The sequence below is a fragment of the Phacochoerus africanus genome, chromosome 1 (genome assembly GCF_016906955.1).
Source record: "Phacochoerus africanus isolate WHEZ1 chromosome 1, ROS_Pafr_v1, whole genome shotgun sequence".
Lineage (NCBI taxonomy): Eukaryota > Metazoa > Chordata > Mammalia > Artiodactyla > Suidae > Phacochoerus > Phacochoerus africanus.
In genome coordinates, this window is record NC_062544.1 from 242,528,774 (window position 1) to 242,554,641 (window position 25,868).

Below are 25,868 nucleotides of genomic sequence, written 5' to 3' on the forward strand. Positions count from 1 at the left end.
GTCTCAGAGAACTCTGGGAAAAGGTTAAATGCACCAACATCCGTATTATAGAGGTGCCAGAAGGAGAAGAGAGAGAGAAGGGGACAGAAAAAATATTCGAAGAGATAATAGCCGAAAACTTCCCTAACATGGGAAAGAAACCACTCACTCAAATCCAGGAAGTGCAACGAGTACCATATAAAATAAACCCAAGGAGGAATACCCCGAGACACATATTAATCAAACTGACCCAAATTAAAGACAAAGATAAAATCTTGAAAGCAGCTAGGGAAAAGAAAGAAATAACATACAAGGGAACCCTGATAAGGTTATCTGCAGAGTTTCAGAAGAAACTCTGCAGGTCTAAAGAGAGTGGCATGATATACTTAACGTGATGAAAGGAAAAAACCTCCAACCAAGATTACTTTACCCAGCAAGGCTCTCATTCAAATTTGAAGGAGAAATCAAAACCTTCACAGATAAGCAAAAGCTAAGAGAATTCAGCAACACTAAACCAGCTTGACAACTATTACTAAAGGAACTTCTTGATGCAGAAAAGTCTGCAGCCAGAAACAAAAATACCACAAAAGACAAGTCTTACCAGTAAAGGTACATATACAGTAAAGATACAAAATCATTCATGCACAATTATACCACCAAAATCAGAAATCATGAGAGGAGGAGGGTTCAAATGCAGGACACTGGAGATGAACTTGCAATTAAGAGACCAATGACTTAAAACAATCTTTTATATCTATAGACTTTTATATCAAAACTGCAGAGTAACCACAAACCAAAAATCTACAATTGATACACAAACAAATAAGAAAAATCAACTGAATACAACACTAAAGATAGTCATCAAACCACAAGAGAGAACAAGAAGGGAAGAAAAAAGAGCAACAAGAACAAATCCAAAGCAATTAATAAAATGGAAATAAGAACATAAATATCAATAATTACCTTAAATGTTAGTGGACTAAATGCCCCAAACAAAAGACATAGACTGGCTGAATGGATACAAAAACAAGACCCATGTATATGCTGCCTTCAAGAGACCCATTTCACTTTTAGGGACACATACAAATTGAAAGTGAGAGGATGGAAGAAAATATTTCAGGCAAATGGGTATCAAAAGAAAGCTGGAGTAGCAATACTCATCTCAGACAAAATAGACTTTAAAATGAAGAATATTTTAAGGGACAATGAAGGTCACTACATAATGATCAAAGGAAAAGCCCAAGAAGAAGATATAGCAATTTAAAATATCTACACACCCAACCTAGGTTCACCACAATATATAAGGCAACTGCTACAACCTTTAAAGGAGAAATCAACAATAACACAATCATAGTGGGGGACTTTTCACACCCCACTTACAGCAATGGACAGAACATCCAGTCAGAAAATCAATAAGAAAACACAGGCCCTGAAGGATGCATTAAACCAGATGGACTTAATAGATATTTATAGGACATTCCATCCAAAATCAACAGAATACACACTCTTCTCAAGTGCACATGGAACATTCTCTAAGATTGATCATATCCTGGGCTATAAATCCACCCTCAGTAACTTTAAGAAGATTGAAATCATATAAAGCATCTTTTCTGACCATAATGCTGTATGACTGGAAATCAACAAGAAAAAAACTGCAAAAAACACAAACATGTGGAGACTCAACAACATGCTACTAAATAACCAATGGACCACTGAAGAAATCAAAGAGGATATTAAAAAATACCTAGAAGCAAATGACAACAAAGATACAACACTCCAACACCAATGGGATGCAACAAAAGCCATTCTAAGAGTGAAGTTTATAGCAATACAAGCCCACCTCAGGAAACAAGAAAAAGCTCAAATAAACAAGCTAACTTTACATCTAAAGCAGCTACAGAGAGAAGAGAGAAGACCTGAAGTTAGTAGAAGGAAAGAGATCATAAAGATCAGAGCAGAAATCAATGAAATAGAAACAAAGAAAACCATAGAAAAGATCAATGAAACCAAAAGATGGTTCTTTGAAAAGATCAACAAAATTGATAAACCCTTAGCCAGATTTATCAAGAAAAAAAGAAACAGGACTCAAACCAACAAAATTAGAAATGAAAAGGGAGAAGTAACAGCAGACATCACAGAAATACAGAGGACCATAAAAGACTACTACTATAGGCATCTATACGCCAATAAAATGGAAAACCTAGAAGAAATGGACAAATTCTTAGAAAAGTACAATCTTCCAAGACTAAACCAAGATGAAATAGAAAAGATGAATGGACCAATCACAAGTAATTAAATTGAAACTGTGATTTAAAAACTTCCAAGAAACAGAAGTCCAGGACCAGATGGCTTCACAGGTGAATTCTATCAAACATTTAGAGAGGAGCAAATACCCATCCTTCTGAAACTGTTTCAAAGAATTGCAGAGGAAGGGATACTCCCAAGCTCATTTGATGAGGCCATCATTACCCTGATAACAAAACCAGACAAAGATACAACACACACAAAAAAAGAAGAAACTACAGCCCAATTTCACTGATGAACATCGATGCAAAAATCCTCAACAAAATACTAGCAAACTGCCTCCAACAATATATTAAAAGGATTGTACGTCATGATCAAGTGGGATTTATCCCAGGGATGCAAGGGTTCTTCAATATCTGCAAATCCATCAGTGCGATACACCACATTAACAAACTGAAGAATAAAAACCATATTATGATCCTCTCAATATACATAGAAAAAGCCTTTGACAAAATCCAACACCCATTTCTGATAAAAACCCTTCAGAATGTGGGCACAGAGGGAGCCTACCTCAACACAATAAAGGCCATATATGACAAACCCACAGCTACCATCATTCTCAATGGTGAAAAGCTGAAAGAATTCCTGCTGAGATCAGGAACAAGACAAGGATGTCCACTCTGGCCACTACTATTCAACACAGTTTTGGAGGTCCTAATCACAGCAATCAGAGAAGTAAAAGAAATAAAAGGAATCCAAATTGGAAAGGAAGAAGTAAAACTATCACTATTTGCAGATGACATGATACTATACCTAGAGAATCCTAAAGACTCTACCAGAAAACTGTTAGAGCTCATCCATGAATTTGGCAAAGTCGCAGGATACAAAATTAATACACAGAATTCAGTGGTATTTCTATATACTAAAAATGAAAGATCAGAAAGAGAAATTAGGGAAGCAATTCTGTTTACCATCGCATCCAAAAGAATAAAATACCTAGGAGTAAACCTACCTAAAGAGACAAAAGACCTGTACTCTGAAAACTATAAGCCACTGATGAAAGAAATCAAAGATGACACAAATAGATGGAAAGACATACCATGCTCTGGGATTGAAAAAGTTAATATTATCAAAATGACTATACTACCTAAGGCAATCTACAGATTCAATGCAATCCCTATCAAATTACCAAGGACTTTTTTCACAGAGCTAGAACAAAATATTTTAAGGTTTGTTTGGAAGCACAAAAGACCCAGAATAGCTAAAGATATCCTGAAAAAGAAAAATGGAGCTGGAGGAATCAGGCTCCTGGACTTCAGACTATACTTCAAAGCAACAATCATCAAAACCATATGGTACTGTCACAAAGACAGAAAATATATATTAGTGAAACAGGATAGAAAGCCCAGAATTAAACCCATGCACCTACAGCCAACTAATCTATGACAAAGGAGGCAAGAATATACAATGGACAAAAGACAGCCTGTTCAATAAGTGGTGCTGGAAAAACTGGACAGCCACATGGAAAAGAATGAAATTAGAACGCTCCCTAACACCATCCACAAAAATAAACTCAAAATGGATTAAAGACCTAGTTGTATGACCAGATACTATAAAACTCTTAGAGGAAAACATAGGCCAAACACTCTCCGACATAAACCACAGCAACATCTTCTCAGATCCACCTCTTAGAGTAATGACAGTAAAAACAAAAATAAACAAATGGGACCTAATTAAACTTAATTAGGAAAGGAAATCCCTAAACAAAATGAAAAGAACACCTACAGAATGGGAGAAAATCTTTGCAAATGTATCAAATGTCAAGGGATTAATCTCCAAAATTTATAAAAATCTCCTACAGCTCAAAAAAACATACCAAAAAAACAAACAACCCTATCAAAAAATGGGCAGATCTAAACAGACAATTCTCCAAAGAAGACATACAGATGGCCAAAAATCACATGAAAAGATGTTCAACATCACTCATCATTAGAGAAATGCAAATCAAAACCTCTATGAGGTACCACCTTACACCAGCCAGAATGGCCATCATCAAAAAGTCTACAAACAATAAATGCTGGAAAGGGTGTGGAGAAAAAGGAGACCTATTACACTGTTGGTGGGACTGTAAATTGGTGCAACCACTGTGGAAAACAGTATGGAGATGCCTCAGAAAACTAAAAATAGAACTACCATTTGATCCAGCAATCCCACTCCTGGGCATCTATCCAGAGAAAACCATGACTCAAAAAGCTGCATGAAATCCAGTGTTCATTGCAGCACTATTTTCAATAGGCAAGACATGGAAACAACTGAAGTGTCCATTGATTGACAGAGGAGTGGATCAAGAAGAAGTGGTACATATACACAACGGAGTATCACTCAGCCATTAAAAAGAACGAAACACCGGCATTTTTAGCAACATGGGTAGACCTAGAAATTATCATGCTAAGTGAAGTCAGTCAGACAATGAGACACCAACATCAAATGTTTTCATTGACAGGTGGAATCTGAAAAAAGGACAGACTGAATTTCTTTGCAGAAGAGATACTGACTCATAGACTTTGAAAAACTTAGTTTCCAAAGGAGACAGTTTGGGGGCTAGGGGGATGCTTTGGGGTTGTGGCATAGAAATCCTATAAAATTGAATTGTGAAGATCATTGTACAACTATATATGTACTAAACTCATTGAGTAATAAAAACAAAAGAAAAAAAAATAAACCCAAACTATAAGTTAACTGAATAATCTCAAGGTTTCCTTAGAATAAGATACTATTAGCATTATTTTTTCATTTTATCATGAAGTGACTTTAGGATATACATAATCTTCCTCAGTTTGCCTCTGGGAGGTAGGATACATGACAGATATTTACATAAATCTAATAAAAATAAGGATTTTTATTAAGTTAAATGTGGAATACTGTATAATCTTTAAACTTAGTCTTTGTGGTGCTGGTAATTCTGCTGTATTAAAAGCCTACAATTGTAGGCTTCCTAGATATAGTTGGTGCTTGAATTGATTCTACTCTAAGGCATAGGGAGACTAGGAAACTGCTTACCTGGTATGGAGGGGAAGCATCAGAATTGTCCTGATTTCTTTTTCTTTTTTTTGTCTTTTTTTTTTTTTTTTTGTTGTTGTTGTTGCTGCTATTTCTTGGGCCGCTCCCGCGGCATATGGAGGTTCCCAGGCTAGGGGTTGAGTCGGAGCTGGAGCCACTGGCCTACGCCAGAGCCACAGCAACGCGGGATCCGAGCCGCGTCTGCAACCTACACCACAGCTCACGGCAACGCCGGATCGTTAACCCACTGAGCAAGGGCAGGGACTGAACCCGCAACCTCATGGTTCCTAGTTGGATTCGTTAACCACTGCGCCATGACGGGAACTCCCTGATTTCTTTTAAGAAAGAAGTATAGTCTGTTTCTTAAGTTAATAGCCATTTCTCACATAGACAAGTTCTGTGATGAGTACTGGGTATCTCTGCTTGATATATCTTGAGGTCTAATAGAAAAATAATGCCTCTTGCCTTTATAGAGAGCAACATATCTTTTTAATTAGCAAACAAAGCATTAACATTAAAAACATAGTTATGAGTTAGATGTACTTCTAATTAGAAAAATATATATTTTTTGTTTTTGTTTGTTTTGTTTTTTTTTTTTTGCTTTTTAGGGCCACACTCTTGGCACATGGAGGTTCCTAGGCTAGGGGTCGAATCGGAGCTACAGCTGCTGGCCTACGCCACAGTCACAGCAATGCAGGATGCGAGCTGCATCTGCAATTACACCATAGCTCATGGGCAACGCCCGATCCTTAACCCACTGAGCGAGGTCAGGAATTGAACCCACATCCTCATGGATCCTAGTCGACTGTGTTAACCACTGAGTCACGAAAGGAACTCCAGAAAAGTTAATTTTAACATTATCAAGATACTATGTTGATACAGAATCTTGGAAATCTTTTTTGATTTGTTCTTAAAAAATCTTGTCCTGCTATGCATAAATAAAATTATTCACAGTATGGCGGTTTTAAAATATCACTTATTTTAATAATATCACTTATATTATTGTGATATTTTGCAAATCTATAAATTCACTCACTGAATTAGTCAACAGTATTTGACATTCATAATCCAGTATCTAAAAAAATGCAGCAAAAATTCTATCCAATACACAAAAATGTTTCCAGAAATGGCAAGAGCTGATGTATCACATTTAGAAGTATCACAAAAATAAAATAAAAAACCCTACAACATGGTAATAAAAATGCATATGCAAGATACACATATAAATCTTCCCAAGAAAGGCTGGGTGAAAAAGTTAGTATTCACTGAAATGAGTGAAGTGAGAGACTCCTAGGATGGTACATTCTGATATACACATGTACAAACATGCACACACACTACACTGAGCCTAAGCCAACAGAGTTCAAATGTGATACTGGCTTTAACTCCAAGATTAATGATTACATTTCATTGGAAGAAAGGTAAACCTATTTGAGGAATATTTTACCATAACATTATGGTACTTCATGAAATTGTTGGAAGAATTTATAAATTTTTCCAAGAGAAAGAAACTGACTTCTCAGTGCAAATTCATAGACATATGAAAGCAAATTCACAGTAATATGAATTTCTATATTCATATATTTATGAATATATGCCATTCCAACATTCAAATTTAGAACACTGATGCAAAATGATGAAATATTTGTAATTAAGAAAATATTTTTAGGAGTTCCTGTCCTGGCTCAGCGGTAATGAACCCAACTAGTATCCATGAGGATGAAGGTTTGATCCCTGGCCTTACTGAGTGGGTTAAAGATCCAGCCTTGCAGTGAGCTGTGGTGTAGGTTGCAGATGTGGCTGAGATCCTACATTGCTGTGGTTGTGGTATAGGTCTGCAGCTCCAATTCAGCCCCTACCCTGGGAACTTCCATATGCTGCAGATGTGGCTGTAAAAAGAAAGAGAAAATTAACTATAGCTGTTAATTGTGGACACTTAACTTAAAATGCATAGCCACACACTGAATTATAAAAGTTTCCACATTTTACCTCATTTCAAGACTATTAGCCCTAGTTATAATCTACTTCAAAATATTGGTAAAGTCACTGAGAAATCTGAAAGTCCAAGCCAGATGCTTGGGAGTAATCTGTATGACTGTATCATGAAACATTAAATGTTTGATGAAGTCTGAGACATTGGTATAACTGGGGGAAAACAAAAGGATTTCAAAGAGCATTATATTTCAGCCATTTGCATCTAATTTTTCTTTTCTTTTTTTTTTTTTTGCTTTTTATGGTCGCACTCACAGCATATGGAGGTTCCCAGGATAGGGGTCCGATCAGAGCTACAGCTGCTGGCTTACACCAGAATCTCTAATTTTTCATCTTTAATATAATTATTTTGAAAGGAATAATTTCAAATTGTTCTTTTCCATTTTAAAATAATCTTTAGCTTTTTGAGAAGCCTTGTAGAGTTTAAGAACACAAAGTCTAGAGCCAGACAGTCTAGACTAAAAATCCGGGGTCCTGTGCTTATTTACATTGGGAAAGTTCACAAGTGACTTAACCTCCTTTGCCTCATTTACATGATCTACAACAGTGGTCAGCAAAGTTCTTTTATAAGGACCCAGACAGTAAGTAATTTTATGCTTTGTGGGCCACATAGAGTATCTGCTGCCCCCCCCCCCTTTTAATAACGCTTTAAACATTTAAAAACATTTTTAGCTCAAGGGTCATACAAAAAACAGCTTGGAAATGCTGACCCATGATCTATATAATAGAGATAATAGCATCTATGTCATAAGTTGTTATGAATTAACATATGTAAAATGTTTAGAAAGTGCCTAGCACATAGTAAAATCTATAAAATATTATTCTATTATTTCTAACCAAATTTTATTTTCAAGATACCTATAATTCCTCTATGACTTCTAAGCATTACTTGGTTACTTGAAATTTAGAGAATTTAATTGGTCCTTTTTGGTTTATTCTAAATCACTAGAAAAAAGCTTAACACTACATGCTCATGAAGCTGCCAAGTGTGGCATTAAAATCAAATGATCAGAGGGAAGAAGCAGTAATGGTCCTGAGACAGTTCCTTGCAAATCCCAGAAGGAACATCCTTAATGAGGAAGATTCACTATAAAAATGTAATAACTAAGTTATGTGAAACATTCAATTAAAAGCAACAACCATTTCTCAATGATTATAGTATTTCTTTCAGCCACAGAAATGAACGAACCTATTTCAACATCAATTTAAGTGAGCTTTTAATACTGATTTTATTTATTTTTTAACTAAGAAGCAAGAGAGAATAATAAGAAAGCAGAAATTATGCAGAGTCAGTTCAAATGTTACAGTATTTTAATGTACCAGAGTTACATGCAGGATATATTTTCCTTAAGTTTTCTTGAGGTTAACCTTATGTATTTATGGAAATCACAACATGGAGGGCCAAAAATTTCAAAGGAAAAAATAACAAGTAATCAGAAGGTAATTCATAATTTTTAGCAGACAGCCTATGAATGAAAAACAAATATAAATATATAACCCAGCCCTTCTGTGATTTATAAAGCAAGAGCTGAATAGGGCCACATATAAATATTTAAATGCAAAACATACAATAGGCTAACTTTTGAACGTTTCATCAAGTGTCCTATTGAAATGTGGAGCTTAATGAATTAATCTTTGTAGCACAGTGATGTCTAAGCATGAAAAAATGCCTGCTTGAACTTTAATGCAATAAATTTTTACTGCATAATATGCTAAATACAAACGCAATAATCTCAGCGTATATACTTTTATATGGCATCCTGTGACCACTGTAGCCCAACCTTCTACATAATCATCACGAGAAAATGTAGAGTAGGAATGTTTATAGACCATAAACTAGATCTGGAGATCATAGAAACAACAGGAAAAGTCAGTGCTTCCCTCTCTTCTAAATATTTGCATAGGTGTGAATTACTGTAGTTTGTGGAATACTAACATATTATCAACACAGTTTTAAGAATTTATTTTTATCTCAGTCATTTCTGCTCAGAGTTTAAAATTTGAAGTGTTAACAGACTTAAAACAAGCAGAAAGAAAAAAAAAAAAAGTATTCCCTTGTCTCTGACCTCCTCCACCCCCAACCAGGTCTCCCTCCCCAGTGAGAGACTTTTCAATCCTTTCAGCTATTTCTATGGCAGATACTTTTGTATTTCTAAAATCAGTATTACTGTTAGCTCTTGAATCATCCGTATAAAAGTTTATTTCTGAACCCCAGCCCCACTATTTAATAGCTCTGTGACCTTAAAAAAATAACCAACTTAGGCCTCAGTTTGCTTGTCTATAAAACAAATACTAGGAGTTCCCGTCTTGGCTCAGTGGTTAACGAATCTGACTAGGAACCATGAGGTTGAGGGTTCGATCCCTGGCCTTGTTCAGTGGGTTAAGGATCAGGCGTTGCTGTGAGCTGTGGTGTAGGCTGCAGATGGGGCCTGGATCTGGCATTGCTGTGGCTGTGGCGTAGGCCAGTGGCTACAGTTCCAATTAGACCTCTAGCATGGGAACCTCCATATGCCGAGGGAGCGGCCCTAGAAAAGGCAAAAAGACAAAAAACAAAAACAAATACTAGAATCTACCACATAAGGTTAATTTGAGGATTATACGAGTCAAAAATCTCACAAGTGTAAAATATCTTATTCAAAATATAGTGATTATACAGTGACAGCTAATATAACTGTTATTGTTACCTTATGGGAGATGAGCATTGGACGCCTCTGAAAACATTCCTTTATCCTCCTAAAATAGTTAAAGCATATCAGGTTCTTTTTTTTTTACATTATAGTCAGTATTTTCATTTTTATGTCTTTTTTATATTTGAGGCAACTCTAGATTAATGAGACTTACTTTGTATCCTCAACAAAACAATTTATGACAGGCTGGCAAGCTAGCTAAAATGCTAGATCACTGCAATAGTCTGGATAACTTTCAATTTGCCAAATTCCAAATCACTGGGATTTATGGACTAAGAGAACTGGATTATAAAGCTTTTACCATAGTTTTAAAATTATTTTATTCAAATCACTGTGAAACATACTACTACTGTAGTTACTATAACACATCTTTATTAGTCACCTAACTTTTGCCTTCTATTTTTATCATTTTCACAGCCAAGGATATTTAAGATGTGACACATTGTATATTACAGCTTCTCTTTATATGTAATTTTTTTCAGGATTTATATCATTGCTCTATCCACTGTTTCCCAATGATTAATTAAAAATGAAAGCTTTTATTTAGAGTTTACAATTATAAGTAGTCTCTAAGTTGTGAGAAGTAGCAAAATCTGCATACAGTAAACGGCAGAGATGTATTTAAAATTCTAAAGAACATTTTTGTAGCAATTTATACTCAGGAAAAAACACTGTTGGTAAGTTTCTCAGTCAACTGGAGACATTTTAAAGGAAAACACAAGAAGTCAATTGTAATAATTATGAAGAATCATTAATTTATTTTTGTCTTTTTGTTTTCTTAGGGCCACACCCACAGCATATGGAGGTTCCCAGGCTAGGAGTCAAATTGGAGCTGTAAACACTGGCCTACACCAGAGCCACATCTGTGACCTGCACCAAACTCACAGCAACTCCGGATCCTTAACTCACTGAGTGAGGCCAGGGATTGAACCTGCAACCTCATGGTTCCTAGTCGGACTCGTTTCCACTGTGCCATTTTTATAACCCTTAATCTTAAGATGCAATACGTTTTTTTCCTTTAAAAATTTTTTAATTAAAGTTTAGTTTATATACCATGTTGTGCCAATTTCTGCAGTACAGCAAAGTGACCCAGCCATATATACATATACATACATTCCCTTTCTTATATTATCTTCCAGCATGGTCTATCCCAGGAGACTGGATGTTGTTCCTTGTGCGATACAGTAGGACCTCACTGCTTATCCATTCTAACAGTTTGCATCTAGTAACTCCAAACTTCCAGTCCATCCCACTCTCTCCCCCTACCCCTTGGCGACCACAAGTCTGTTCTCTATGTCTGTGAGTCTGTTTTTGTTTTGTATATAGGTTCATTTGAAGATGCAATGTTTTAAATCAGCCAATGAAATAAAATTAGATACCATGTATAAAAAATTCTCAAATTTTCCTTTACTAAATTTAAATTCTCTGATAGGAATACATTTTATTTATCACTGCCTAGGATAACATCTAACTAGTAGAGGAAAAGAGATGTTTCATACATATTTACGAGATAAGTAAATTCAGCTTAACTTGGTCTCAGATAATTTACAAATGTCTGACAACAAAACACCAAATACCATATTAACACACAGCATTATTCTTTTTGACATACCCATCACACTAGCTGATTGATTTTGTTTTATTGATGGTGACATATAATTATAAAACTTTAATATATATTAATTACCCACAGTCCTTTATAAATATTTAAAGTTCTTTTCACAAGAACAATCATGACTACAAAGTCACATCATAAACTAAATTTTTAGAAGACAAAAAATAAAATGCATTAAAGATATCATAAATCATGATGAGATATTGTGATAACTCTGAATTTAAACATTCTAATACAATCAAATGTAGACCTTTACCAAGAAGTTGATAATTCTGGGAAGGGAGCCCTTCTGAGGAAAGATTTAGTGTTCATATAATTAACGGCCAGCTTAGCATACCTGAAATTCCATGTTCTAAAAACCTCAGAGTCCATACATGCAAGCAGAAGATTATAAAGTATTTTTAGAAGTACAAATATCTTTAAAAAAATTTAAAGCATTCAGTTTGCCTTAAGACATATTCCTTGAATTGAAAATTGTTGCAATTTCCAAAAGCTATGTTTTCATGTCTTCACAGCCTGGATCTGATCTGATAATAAAAACCAAACAAAAAGTTATCAGTTTCAACACAGCAAATCTATTTTCTAATGTAATCCAAGATAAATCTGTAAGAACATGGTAGAAACCTATGCATATACCTGTTTTTTTTTAAAGCATAATTCATACTAGTTTCAATTTTTGTCATTGTACATGCACCTAGTTACAGTCATCTAGTTCTTCAAGGCTTGTATGAAAAAGCAGCAGTCCCTTGCCTCACCTCCTCTTTCTTCTTTCATAGGCAACTGCTTTCAACTCCCTTTTAGGTGATTACCACTGTATCTCTAAATAATATGCTTTTGTTATTACTTCTTGAAATATCCGTTCCTTCAATGTAACATGAAGCTTCAGTTCTCACATTTGTACACTGTTCTTCTGCTACCCTCATGATGCTTCCAGTATCTCATTTTCCTAACACAGTAATATAGTCATTAATATGATGAATATGTAAATTCTCTTCTTAGCTGGGGCAAGTGATAGGTCCTTTTCCTTTCTTCTACTGCTGTTTACTTTCCCTGAAGTTAATAACTGTGCTTTATTCCAATCCTGCCTTGTTTGTCTTTTTTTAAGGTACTTAACATTAATGCAATTCCACTACTCACAGTTTCAGCCTTTCTTATTAAGAAGCATATTGCACAACTGATTTCACTTTCCTGAAGAATTCTCCCTTAGAGTCTTGTGCAAAACTCTTCACTGTGAATTAGCTTTTCTCCACACTTGCCCAGTTATGAGCAAGTGTGAGATCTTTTATCATTCTAGGATTTTCATTATCATCCTGGGAATTCCTTCCCCACTCTCTTGTGCACGTCTTCCTATCTCATGGTCCCTTATTTTTCTCTTCTTCATTTATTCCTTAGTTTTTGACAAATACACCTCTCACTGGCTACCTTAGTAAAAGGTACAGAAAGTGAACTCTTGAGACTTTACATGGCTAAAGATTTCTTAATTCTACAGTCACAACATACTGATATTGTCCAAGAATATTATTTTCTCCTTAGACTTTTCTGGGCTGCCAAATGTTGGCAGTGAGAAGTCTGATGCTACTTTGTTTCCTCATCCTTTAGATGAAACCTCTTATTGTCTCAGAAAACTTCTGTTGTCGTCAGTGTTGAATTTAATGATGCACCTTGGTGTGGGGATATTTTCATCCACTTTATTGGGCTCTCAAGGGGCCTTGCAACTAAAAACTCATCATTCAGTTCTGGAAAATACTGTTTGATGATTTAACAGATGAATTTCTCCCCTCTATTTTCTTTGTTATCTCTTCCAGAAATTCTTATCAATTTGAATATTGGGCCTCCTAAAACTCCTTATTTTGTTTTCTTTCCAATTTCTCATTATTTGTCTTTTTTTCTTCTGAGACACTGTCTCTATTTTATCTTTTTATTGAGTTATCCATTTCTTTCTTTCTTTTTAGGGCCACACCTGCAGCAAATGGAAGTTTCCAGGCTAGGTGCTGAATCAGAGCTGCAGCTGCCAGCCTACACCACAACCATAGCAATGCCAGATCCGAGCTGCATCTGTGACTTATACCACAGCTCACTGGCAATGCCAGAACCTTTAACCCACTAAGCGAACCCAGGAATTGAACACGCATTATCATGGATATTAGTTGGGTTCAACTCAGTGAGCGACAATGGGAACTCTAGGGTAAATTTAACACTTGAGTGCTTTCTTATACTAAGCACTTTAATAAAGTGTTTCATTTAATCTAGACAGCAATTTTTTAATTTTATTTTTAAATTTTACTGAGAAAATTATAAGATAATAGGAGAGGTAAACTAATAAGTAGTAGAATAATAACACTAATATTAGCCTCAAAAGCCCAAATACTTTTTACTACTATTCTATGCTGCCTACATAAAATGGGGAGACTACCACTTACCTTGCAGAGAATGGTCGTAAAGCTTACATAAAATAATATAACACAAGGGCACAAAAATATTTCCAATAATGTATTCTTCCTACAAATACTTGAGGTAAGATGTAAAGATAATGGGTCAGAAAAGTCAGACACACAGTTAGGGAAGGACCAGAGTTGGCAAGTGACACTGTGTTGTTGGGTTGTTAGTGACACCTAGTGGCCTTATTGTTACAGACAAAATTAAAAAAAAAAAATTAAAATGGGAGCTACAATTTAAAATCCAGATGATCATCAACCTATTTTCAGTAAGTTCTGTACTTTAAATTACTTTATTTGAGCAACAGTGGGGTTTCCATCCATGCTGTTATCTCCACTGTGAACAACAATAAACACTTTATAAAATAAGAAACAAAGGGTGAGAATATGCTTCTGGTGACTTCTCTGGAATGTTCCTTTGTGACCTATCTGTTTTATGTAAGAATCAGTCCCATAAAATGGTCACTTTAATCACTTCTTCACCACAGTATAAGAAACTAACTTGGTATGTTCAGAGAAAAATCCCACTGGTTTTTCTTATAATCACTAGGGGTTCTCAATTAGGTTTTACTTAACTACAAAATACGACTAGAATGTTCTTTGTAATTTAATGGTAAATGCCATTATGACTACACAAACACAAAAGAGAAAGAAATATAACAGTCTGTGCAGTTAACTAAAACATCATATTTTACTAATAACACACAGAAATATTTATTAGATGTATATTTATTACTTCCAACTTAAAATATTATGTCTTTTTATGTATGGGCAAGCAGGCTACTGTTAGATCTACCATATCATAGAGAAGAGAAAAAAATCACATATAACTATAATTAAAAGGTTAGTGTAGAAGAAATTAAATTTATAGCTACAAGACTATAATTAGAATTTATAATCTCTTATTCATCCTTGTTCAGGACAGGGAGATGCCTAATAGATTCAGGGAGATTCCTAATCGATTCCTAATAGAAATAATCCTCAGTTGTTCTGCTCACAAATGAAAAATTTTTTTTGCTTGACCTTCAGGGTGCTATAACACGAAGGACCTACAGAACTTGGTTTCATTCATATTTACATTTTATTGCTCTGTGTGGGTCACTGTGTTTCAAGCCATTCCTGTGTCTAGAAGACAATGTAATCTTAGGGAAAATGATGTATCTTAAAATTTTTTCCCGGGTATAATAAGTCCATACCAACCTATGATAGCTATTTTGATGAAGAACAAACAGAAATGTGGTATACAAAGTATTAGTAGAATACCAGTATATATAATACTAAATTTGAGTGCTGAAAGTTGTGTAAACATGCCACATATAAATGGAATTGCATATGGTGTACAGCATGATTCGTAAAAGTTACAGGCCATGCAAAGCAATCCTGAGAAACAAAAACCAAGCAGGAGGCATAACTCTCCCAGACTTCAAGAAATACTACAAAGCCACAGTCATCAAAACAGTGTGGTACTGGTATCAAAACAGACAGACAGACCAATGGAACAGAATAGAGAATCCGGAAATAAACCCTGACACCTATGGTCAATTAATCTTTGACAAGGGAGGCAAGAACATCAAATGGGAAAAAGAAAGCCTATTCAGCAAGCACTGCTGGGAAACCTGGACAGCTGCATGCAAAGCAAAGAAACTAGAACACACCCTCACACCATGCACAAAAATAAACTCCAAATGGCTGAAAGACTTAAATATATGACTGGACACCACCAAACTCCCAGAAGAAAACATAGGCAAAACACTCTCTGACATCAACATCATGAATATTTTCTCAGGTCAGTCTCCCAAAGCAACAGAAATAAGAGCAAAAATAAACCCATGGGACCTCATCAAACTGAAAAGGTTTTGCACAGCAAAGGAAACCAAAGAGAAAACAAAAAGACAACTTACAGAATGGGAGAAAACAGTTTCAAATGATGCAAATGACAAGGGCTTAATCTCTAGAATATATAAACAACTTACACAACCCAACAGCAAAAAAGCCAATCAACCAATGGAAAAATGGGCAAAAGACCTGAATAGACATTTCTCCAAAGAAGATACACAGATGGCCAACAAACACATGAAAAAATGCTCAACGTCGCTGATTATAAGAGAAATGCAAATCAAAACTACCATGAGATATCACCTCACACCAGTCAGAATGGCCATCATTAATAAATCCACAAATAACAAGTGCTGGAGGGGCTGTGGAGAAAAGGGAACCCTCCTGCACTGTTGGTGGGAATGTAAACTGGTACAGCCACTATGGAGAACAGTCTGGAGATACCTTAGAAATCTATACATAGAACTTCCATATGACCCCGCAATCCCACTCTTGGGCATCTATCCGGACAAAGCTCTACTTAAAAGAGACACATGCACCCGCATGTTCATTGCAGCACTATTCACAATAGCCAGGACATGGAAACAACCCAAATGTCCATCGACAGATGATTGGAGTAGGAAGAGGTGGTATATATACACAATGGAATAGTACTCAGCCATAAAAAGGAATGACATAATGCCATCTGCAGCAACATGGATGAAACTAGAGACTCTCATACTGAGTGAAATGAGCCAGAAAGACAAAGACAAATACCTTATGATATCACTTATAACTGGAATCTAATATCCAGCACAAACGAACATCTCCTCAGAAAAGAAAATCATGGACTTGGAGAAGAGACTTGTGGCTGCCTGATGGAAGGGGGAGGGAGTGGGAGGGATTTGGAGCTTGGGCTTATCAGACACAACTTAGAATAGATTTACAAGGAGATCCTGCTGAATAGCATTGAGAACTTTGTCCAGATACTCATGTTGCAACAGAAGAAAGGGTGGGGGGAAAAATGTAATTGTGATGTATACATGTAAGGATAACCTGACCCCCTTGCTGTACAGTGGGAAAATAAAAAAAATATTAAAAAAAAAATGAGGGTAAATCTTCATAACCTTAAAAAAAGAAAAAAGTTACAGGCCATGAAGATTTATTTTCAGTTATTAAAAGTAAGGTCTAAAATTTGTCCCAAACTTCAAATGCACTTCTTTTACTAAATCTGATAGAATTCTGTTGCCATAAATTAAAATTATTTCTCGGAGCTGTCATGTATATTGATGTAAGCATTTTATTTAAATAAATTCTTTATAAAAATGTAATTGAAGTAAATGGAGCAAGGTATTAGATACTTACTGTATGGTTTTTTCTGATAGCAGAAATAAATGGAAAGAAGAGGAGAAAAGGCAATGATATAATAAAAATAAAATGTAAAAAAGGAAAGAAAATGTGAATGGAAAGGAAACAAAGGCTGAAGATGCACAGCATTTTGTGATGTACCTTGAAGCCAGTCTACACCTTCTTGCAGTCCTTCTCCTTTTATGGCATCACTAGCACTGAAATAATTCCATAAAAAATATCTATTACATCATTAAATACAGGAATAAATAATTACAATTTTGCCATATGGAAAATTAATATATTCTAGTAACACTGAGCAAAACTGGTTAAGCATTGAAACTGAATATACATACAGGCTATAAAAGTCTGAGTGCTCAGGAGCAGGACATTAGAAAATTACTCACAATTTATATAGACATTTGGAGAAGGGTATCACTAAAAAGTTAATATTCCAGGAATATTACTCAGACTGACATTAATGAAATGTATGTATACTTTGTGTTTTTATCCCAGTAGTAGAAAAGTTTTATAGAGTACACCATCCTACTCTTCCCAGCCTCAATGACTCATTAAATACATAGCATTCATTTATTAGAAATTACTTAGGTTGTAATTTAGCCATAAGATGAAGTGACTATTTGAAATGACATTTGATATCTAAAGGGCAAAAATGTATAATTTTAACTTCGGTAAATTAAACTGCAGGCTAAAAAAATCCCAGTGGATTTCAACCATAGTTTTATATATATTGGCTTCAGAAGCCTAGAGAGGAGTTCCCGTCATGGCGCAGTGGTTAACAAATCCGACTAGGAACCATGAGGTTGCGGGTTCGGTCCCTGCCCTTGCTCAGTGGGTTAACGATCCGGCATTGCCGGTGAGCTGTGGTGTAGGTTGCAGACGCGGCTCGGATCCCGCGTTGCTGTGGCTCTGGCGTAGGCCAGTGGCTCCAGCTCCGATTCGACCCCTAGCCTGGGAACCTCCATATGCCACGGGAGTGGCCCAAAGAAATAGCAAAGACACACACACAAAAAAAAAAAAAAAAAAAAAAAGAAACCTAGAGAGGTTATTTAACTTTTCTACCTTCAGTTTTAGCATCTGTAAAGTGGGGTATATTACCGCTGGTTTCCGACCGAGTATTAAATATTTGAGATATGTAAATAAAACACTGAAAATAGGGTCTTTGTCTTTCCATTCTTTTTTTAATAGATTTTATTTATTTGTCTTTTTGCCTTTTCTGGGGCTGCTCCCGTGGCATATGGAGATTCCCAGGCTAGGGGTTGAATTGGAGCTGCAGCCGCCGGCGTACACCAGAGCCACAGCAACTTGGGATCCGAGCCACGTCTGCGACCTACACCACAGCTCACGGCAACACTGGATCCTTAACCCACCGAGCAAGGCCAGGGATTGAACCCGCAGCCTCATGGTTCCTTGTCGGTTTCATTAACCACTGCGCCACAAGGGGAACTCCTGTCTTTCCATTCTTAAGAGAGAAATCCTAGGTCCTTATTGTGACATTTTATAAATAATCATAATTAAGTTATACACATTAAAATAAGAAAATGCAGAGTGTTTTTAGAATATCAAATAATCTTCCAAAGACTCAGACTGATAGTTTCTTAAAACATGTTACTGATTTAGTCATTTCCTTTCATATAACCGTATAATTGCAGCACACATAATTTCATTTCCTGAATGATTAGTGTTCCTTTTAGTGTACTAAAGTATGATTTTAAAATATCCTAAATTGTTATAAAGGAGTTAATCTGATTCTAAACAGAAATTACTTCCAAGGAATTACTGTTAGACTAAGAATATAACTTACCATAGAATTACTTTAAAAATAGGAAGACAGAAACAAATAGCATGAGATATACAACTATTCACAGCAAACTACTGATTACCTAATATTAAGGGCAAAACATCAGTAATTGATATACTTAAATCAAGAAAGATCAATGTACTGATTTTATCACTAACTTGCAGTCCAAAATAAAACTACAGTCCCAAACAAGTAATACCATGAAGAAATCATTTCCCTTTGGTAGAGGTATCACTACCCTGGTAAAAATCCTGTATCTTTTCCTATAATTACCAAATATTTAAATTCTACCTTTCATATAAGTAATCAGATCTGTAATTGGAATAAAAGCCAAAGTCTTCACCATCTCCTACAAGGCCTTATGTGACATGGCTCCTGATTGTTTCCCAGTAGCCTAATCTCCTACAGTTTCCCCCTAGATCTCTATGTTCCAGCCAACATGGACTTCTTGCAGTTCCTAGAACACAAGGCACATTCTCATCCCAGAGCCTTTTCACTTGCTGGCCAGCCTCTCTCTCTGGAAAGTTATACCTCCAAACCTTTGTGTGAATTACTCCCTGACTTTAATTACATCTCAGAGAAGGACTACATCTTATTATTCTTTCTCTTACTATCCTGCATTATTTTTCTTCGTCTTCCCAACTGATACTTTATACATCTATTTACTTGTTTTATTCTCTGTCTCCCTAACAAGATAGTAGTAAATAAGCAAATACATACATATATCACACCAGGGACTGAGTCAAAGAACATATGGGAAGGACAATAATACACAATCAGATCTTGAAAATCAGAATTGACTGATTTTTAGAACAATACTCAAAAATAAACCAAAAAGTTTTCCTTTAATTTTTCTAGACTATGCTTCTCTATGATCTCTTTATTGCTCTAATTTATTTGTACCTAAGGCAAGAGAACTGCAATATTTTACCTCTATATCCCTTTAACCTTTATCTACATTTATCCTTCTTTTCTAGTTTTAATTTTATAATGTTTTAAAAATACTACAAAAAATACTACAAAAATTTAGCAGAAACAGACTCAAATGAAACACTAACTGGAACTCAGTAAGACGTCCAGTTTGAATTAAGAAGCCAAAATTTTAGACAACTTTAGAAGAAAAATTTGGCATTCTCTAGAAGTTATACAGAAAATATAGAAACTGGCAATATAATAGTCCATATCCTTATAGTATCAGATATTACTTTTTTTGGCTCATTAAAAGTATTTGGATGTTACAATGAAACAAATCTGTTAAAATTCAATTGCTAATAATTTTAAGTGCTATTTTTCCATTTGCAAAATTAATTTCTATTTCAAAATTAAAAGCAGTACTGCATCTTTTATTCGACCCATGTTTTGAATGTTGTATTGTCTACCACAGCAAATACAACAATTATGCAAAAATTAAAAATTACTCTACATTAGATGTTATCAATCCAACTATGATTTAGATAAATATAGAAGTTCTACCTCAGGTATTTCTCTACCTCAAATCCCTCCTCTTTTTTTTTTAAACCAAGTACCACAAAACTCTCAAATTCCAACACAAGTATCATTTAGTAAACCTTGAATTTTTCTTTGATTTTGAAAGTAAAGAGTGTTTTACTTGAGATATGAGGCCTTGGGTACTGAAAAGTTTCAAGGGCTTTCTCAAGCTCTTCTCTATATCATTACTCTTTCAGCACCAAGGTTAGCTCTTAAAAATTCTTTTCTGGGCTCTACCACTTTCTTGCTTCCTAGATTTCTTTGCCTCTGTGCTCAGCCTTTCTCCATGGATTTTTTTTCTTTTAAAAGGGGGAAAAATGGCAAGAGAAGAATATCTTCCACAGGAGGAGGTACATAGGTGGATAGAAGGAAGTTTAGTTTAATATAAGTGGTAAGCATTAAAATGTTATCAGAATATAACTCTGGTTATCCTTGTTGGAATATTTTGGTAGAAAGGCACACTGGAGTATATTTTATTAGTAAGAAACTCCTTTTCAAATAGACATATAATAATTTCAGACACTGATCATTTAAGAATTAAACCTTATTAGTATGCCCAAATAAGATTAATTTTTACACTCTTATTTATTTACATAAACAAATATTTATTGTGTATCTACTTAGTAGCAGGTACTTTTAGTATGCTGGGGATTACAGGGTGAACAAGATCAATAAAATTCCAGCACTATGGTACTAATGCATTGGTGTAGGAAGACAGGCTATAAAACAAAAAAGAAAAAAAAGAAAAGGCCATATGGCAATAGAAAAATAAAGCAAGGTAAGGAAAAAACAAGAGATGGGGGTAAAGTATAGTGATATTTCAGAGAGTTAACAAGAGAAGTTTCTTTCCTGAAGGAAGTACAATAGCAAGCAGGACAATTATTTTAAAGAATAATTCAAAGGGAGTAACAAGTATAAGCCTTGAAATGAGATTATGGTTGGCTGATTCAGTTTTTATTTTTCTACTCCTGAAAAGATTTGAAAAGTTTTAACAGTAAATATATTAATGAATACCTGCAAAGCCAGAATTCTATAAAACAAAACCCTTACCTTACACCATACCATGCTAAGTCACTTACAAAATGAGCTTGGGGGAAGGAAAAAAAAAAAAAACCTTGGAAGTTTAGAGATTTTTTTCAGAATGATAAAATGAAAAATAAACATAATACTTTACCAAATATGCCATGGTTTATCTTTGATGTTCTCTAAACACAGCAATTGAGACACTTTTACAGATGTCACTGCATCTCTTAGATCCATTTTGTTCGCAAAGAATAAGATTGGTATTCGGCGGTGCTTAATATCTAAAAGAGAAAATAAGACTATCATCACACTTTGAGCTTTTGGGGATATTTTATCCCAAATCCTTAAAACTGAAATCCACTAAAATTGTCTTCCAATCACTTCTTTCCATATCACACAGACAGACATGAACATTTAAAGACATATCTGGTCAGGCATGTATTTAAGTAAAAACAACAACAACAACAACAAAAAAAACTAAAAAAAAAATACATCTTCCTACGATTATCTGCACTCTGATTGGAATTTTAAAACAAAGAAGGATGAGGTGGGAGTGTGTGTGGGGTGCTCATTAAATAGTTACTGAAGAGCACCTACAAAAAAGTCAAACATTTTGTATAACTTTCACTACAAACACAAAGGAGGCAAACTTCAACAACAAGTAGAAGGAGGAGCAACTGGATTCTGATTTTAGATTTTAGTCACAGTGTTATAAGTAACAAGCTAGATACTTTAACAAGATGTTCTTATGTTGTTACAATCTGGGAAACATTTTTTTTTGAATATATATTACATTTAAATAGTTCAAAATTCAAAAGACACAGAATTGTACGCAGCAAAAGAATCTCTCTCCCAGTTCTGTTCTCAGCCTTCCACCTGTCCTCCCTAGAATTAGGGAACCCAAATCATGTTTATTGGCATCTTTTTGGAAACATTTTACATATTTGCAAACAATTACTATATATTATTATTTACACAAATATCAGAGTATTTGTACTATATTATACCTTTTGCTTTTCACTAAATTTGATAGCCTGGAGATTCTCCCATATCAGTAAACAGTTCCTTCATTATTTCATTAGTTGTGAATGTCCTATCTTTTAGTACTATGTGCTATAATTTATTTAACCTGTACTCGATTGAGATATATTTGTTTTGTTGCCAATATTTGTAACTATAAAAATGCTATTAAGAATAAACCTGTATATAGGAAAATTTATACATGGGCTAGTATGTCTATATGATAAATTTGAGAAGTAGAATTGCTGGGTCAATGGATATGTAAATTTCTATTTTGAAAGATAGTGATTACTTAACTGCCTTCCCTCAAAACTTGTATTAATTTAATTTCAACAACAATGTTTAAAAATGAGTGTTCCCACTGCCAGTGCCTAGAGAATGTTATCAAACTTCGATCTTTTCTGTTAAGGGTGATGAATCAAAAGTACCATCAAAATGTGTTGACTTGTTTTGAGAAAGATCATGAACCTTTCTATATATTTGAAAGATGTTTATATTTACCTTGCTTCTGAACTATCCTGTTATATATTTTCCCCATTTCTCAAGTTTTTATTTACTTATTGATGCATAGGGATGCTTTAAGTAGCAAGAAAATAAATCCTTTAGCTATGATATGAATTGCAAATATTTTTCCTTGCTTGTCACTTGCTCTTGACTACTCATGCTTTGATCTGCCATTCAAAGTTTTTTAATATTTGTCAACCATTTTTAAAAAAAATAGGATTCTGAGTTTTGTACAATAGTTAGAAAGGCCTCCTCCTGCAGCTGAAATTATTTTAAAAATTCTTCCACAGTTGCCTCTGCTGCTGCAATGGTGTAATTTTTATATTTAAATATTTAGTCCAGCTGGAACTTATCCTGGAGCAGAGAAAAAAGCAAGACATTTCTATATGATCTTTACAAACTTTGAACATAAAGACACAAACAAGTTGAAAGTAAAATGCTGGCAAGATATATCATGAATATGTTTAAGTAAAGGAAAGCTACACTAACATCAAACAAAGCAGTATTCAAGATAAAGGGTATTATCAAAGAAACACAAAAGCATTTAAAAATTATAAAGGTGTCAATCAATCAAGAAAACAAAACAATTTAAAGTGTGTATCTAAAAGACAAGCTTCCAAATACGTAAGAAAAATTTGAGAGTCTTAAAGGAGAAATACAAAATAAACGCACAATCACAGTAGACATTTCAATACCCCTCTTTCTGAAATTGATAGAACAAGTAGACAAAAAAATCAGTAAGCATGTGGAAGATGTGTGATTATGTTCTGCAGGACTGAATGAGGAGGCAACTTTGGGACAATGTGTGGGAAGTGGTGTTTATGTGAGGAAAATGCTCCAGATTTGCACTCTCTGACATCTGATGACTGCCTGTGCTACTGCTTCTCCTAGATGTCTTTCTTAAATTGCCATACAGAGCTTTCATTTCCTGGACGGTCCCCATGGAGTTTATTCTCTACGCTTTCAGGTGCAGAATGTTGGAGTAGAAGTACACTGAGCTCACTTCCTTTCATGGACACACCAAAATCACAACTATCTGCAGAATAAGCACTAATGAAAAAGACCAGAACCTACCAGAAAAGATATTCAACAACAAAATATGTAAAGAAAGCACAACAGATGAGTAAGAGGGGGTGGAGTTGAAATATAGTCAAATTCCATACCCCTGAGAAGGCAGTCCACAAATGGAAGAATAAATATAACTGCAAAGATTCGTGAGAGATCCAAGCCCTGTGTTAGGCACCTCAGCTCAGGGGTCTTGCACTGAGAAGATAAAACCTTAGAGCATTTGGTTTTGAAGTCTTGTAGGGCTCACTTGTGGGAATCCCAGAGGCTGGGGGAAGTAGAGACTTCACTTTTAAAGGGTTTACACAAAATCTTATTTCCAAAAAAAGGACAAAATAAAACTCCAAAAGAAAAACTAAGTGAAGTGAAAGCAGGGAATCTACTTGAGGAGTTCAGGTAGTGATCATAAAGAAGATCAAAGAACTCTGGAGAAGAATTAATGCACACAGAGAGAAATTAGAAATTTTAAACAAAGGGTTAAAAAATTAGAGTTCCTGTTTGGTTCAGTGGTTAACAAACCCAACTAGAAACCATGAGGTTGTGGGTTCAATCCTTAACTTCGCTCAGTGGGTTAAGGATCTGGCGTTGCTGTGAGCTGTGGTGTAGGTCGCAGACATGACTTGGATCCTGCATTGCTGTGGCTATGGTGTAGGCTGGCTGCTACAGCTCCAATTCAACCCCTAGCCTGGGAACCTCCATATGCCACAGGTGCAGACCTAAAAACAAAAAACAACCAGAGATGAAAAATACAGTAACTGAAATGAAAAAAACACTAGAAGGAATTAACAGCAGACTAAATGATACAGAGGAACAGATTAGCAAGCTGGAAGAGAGAGTAGCAGAAACCACTGAGAGTGGCAGAAAAAGAAAAAAGAATGAAAGGATGGGTTTAAGAGTTGGGATCAAGACTGGGGAGGAGTAAGATGTGGTGCTCACCTCCTCCCACAAAATACCAAAAAAAAAAAAAAAATCTGTATGTAGGATGATTCACACAGAACATCTACTGAATGCTGGCAGAAAACCTTAAAGCTCCAAAAAGGGCAAAAAGCCCTCCATAGAACTGGGTAGAACAAAAGAAAAAAAAAAAAGAGAGCAAAAAAGGAGGCAGGATGGGACCAGCACTCCTGAGGGGAGCTGTGAAAGAGGAAAGGAATTCAATCCTGGGAAGCCACCTAACTGATGAAGAGATCAGCTGAGACAGAGGGACCTCAAAGCTGCAGAGAAAGCACAGCAGATGGACTGAGGAGAGCAAATCAGAGAGAAAGCTGTAAAAACCACTGGTTCTACCATCGCTGGACGTGATAGCCTGAGATGCTCAAGTGGTGGCTGGCAATGAGACTTGGGCTTCAGAGGTGAGTTCTGGGGAAAAGATTAGGCTTGGCCATGTGGAGACAGCCTGAGGGAGCTAGGGAGCTAGGGAGCAGTGCGCCAAGGGCTGGGGAGCAGAGTGCTACAGCTGTGGGAACCCAGAATGAGGTCTGGGTCCACAGGAGAAGCAAGACGCCATTGCTGGGGAGCGGTGAACAACCACAGGAATATCTTTCTCTGCATATGTGCAGACTCTCAGAAGGTGGGGCTATGGGCAGCAAGGCACCTCTTGAGCAGGCTACAGGTGAAGGCCTCTCTTGTGCTGGCTATGGGTGGTGCCTGTGCCTCCTGAATGGACTGAGTGATGGGGCATTTTCTTGTGTGGTCTACAAGTGGTGGGGGCAAACACCACAGATATATCTGACTCCAAAGGTGGGCATGGCCCACCAAGACTAGGGGGTCTG

General features: G+C 35.6%; 1 protein-coding gene across 1 annotated transcript in view; it reads right to left on the reverse strand.

Moving 5' to 3' along the window:
- Positions 1 to 11,952: 11,952 nt before the first annotated feature.
- Positions 11,953 to 25,868, reverse strand: part of ARL6 (ADP ribosylation factor like GTPase 6) — a 45,452-nt gene continuing 31,536 nt past the window's right edge. The window contains exons 6-8 of the mRNA XM_047794243.1: positions 21,659 to 21,788; positions 17,337 to 17,392; positions 11,953 to 12,104 (exon numbers count right to left, since the gene is read on the reverse strand). Of these exons, the coding sequence (XP_047650199.1) occupies positions 12,079 to 12,104; positions 17,337 to 17,392; positions 21,659 to 21,788 (212 nt within the window). The 3' untranslated portion in view covers positions 11,953 to 12,078. The remainder of the gene's footprint in view (positions 12,105 to 17,336; positions 17,393 to 21,658; positions 21,789 to 25,868) is intronic.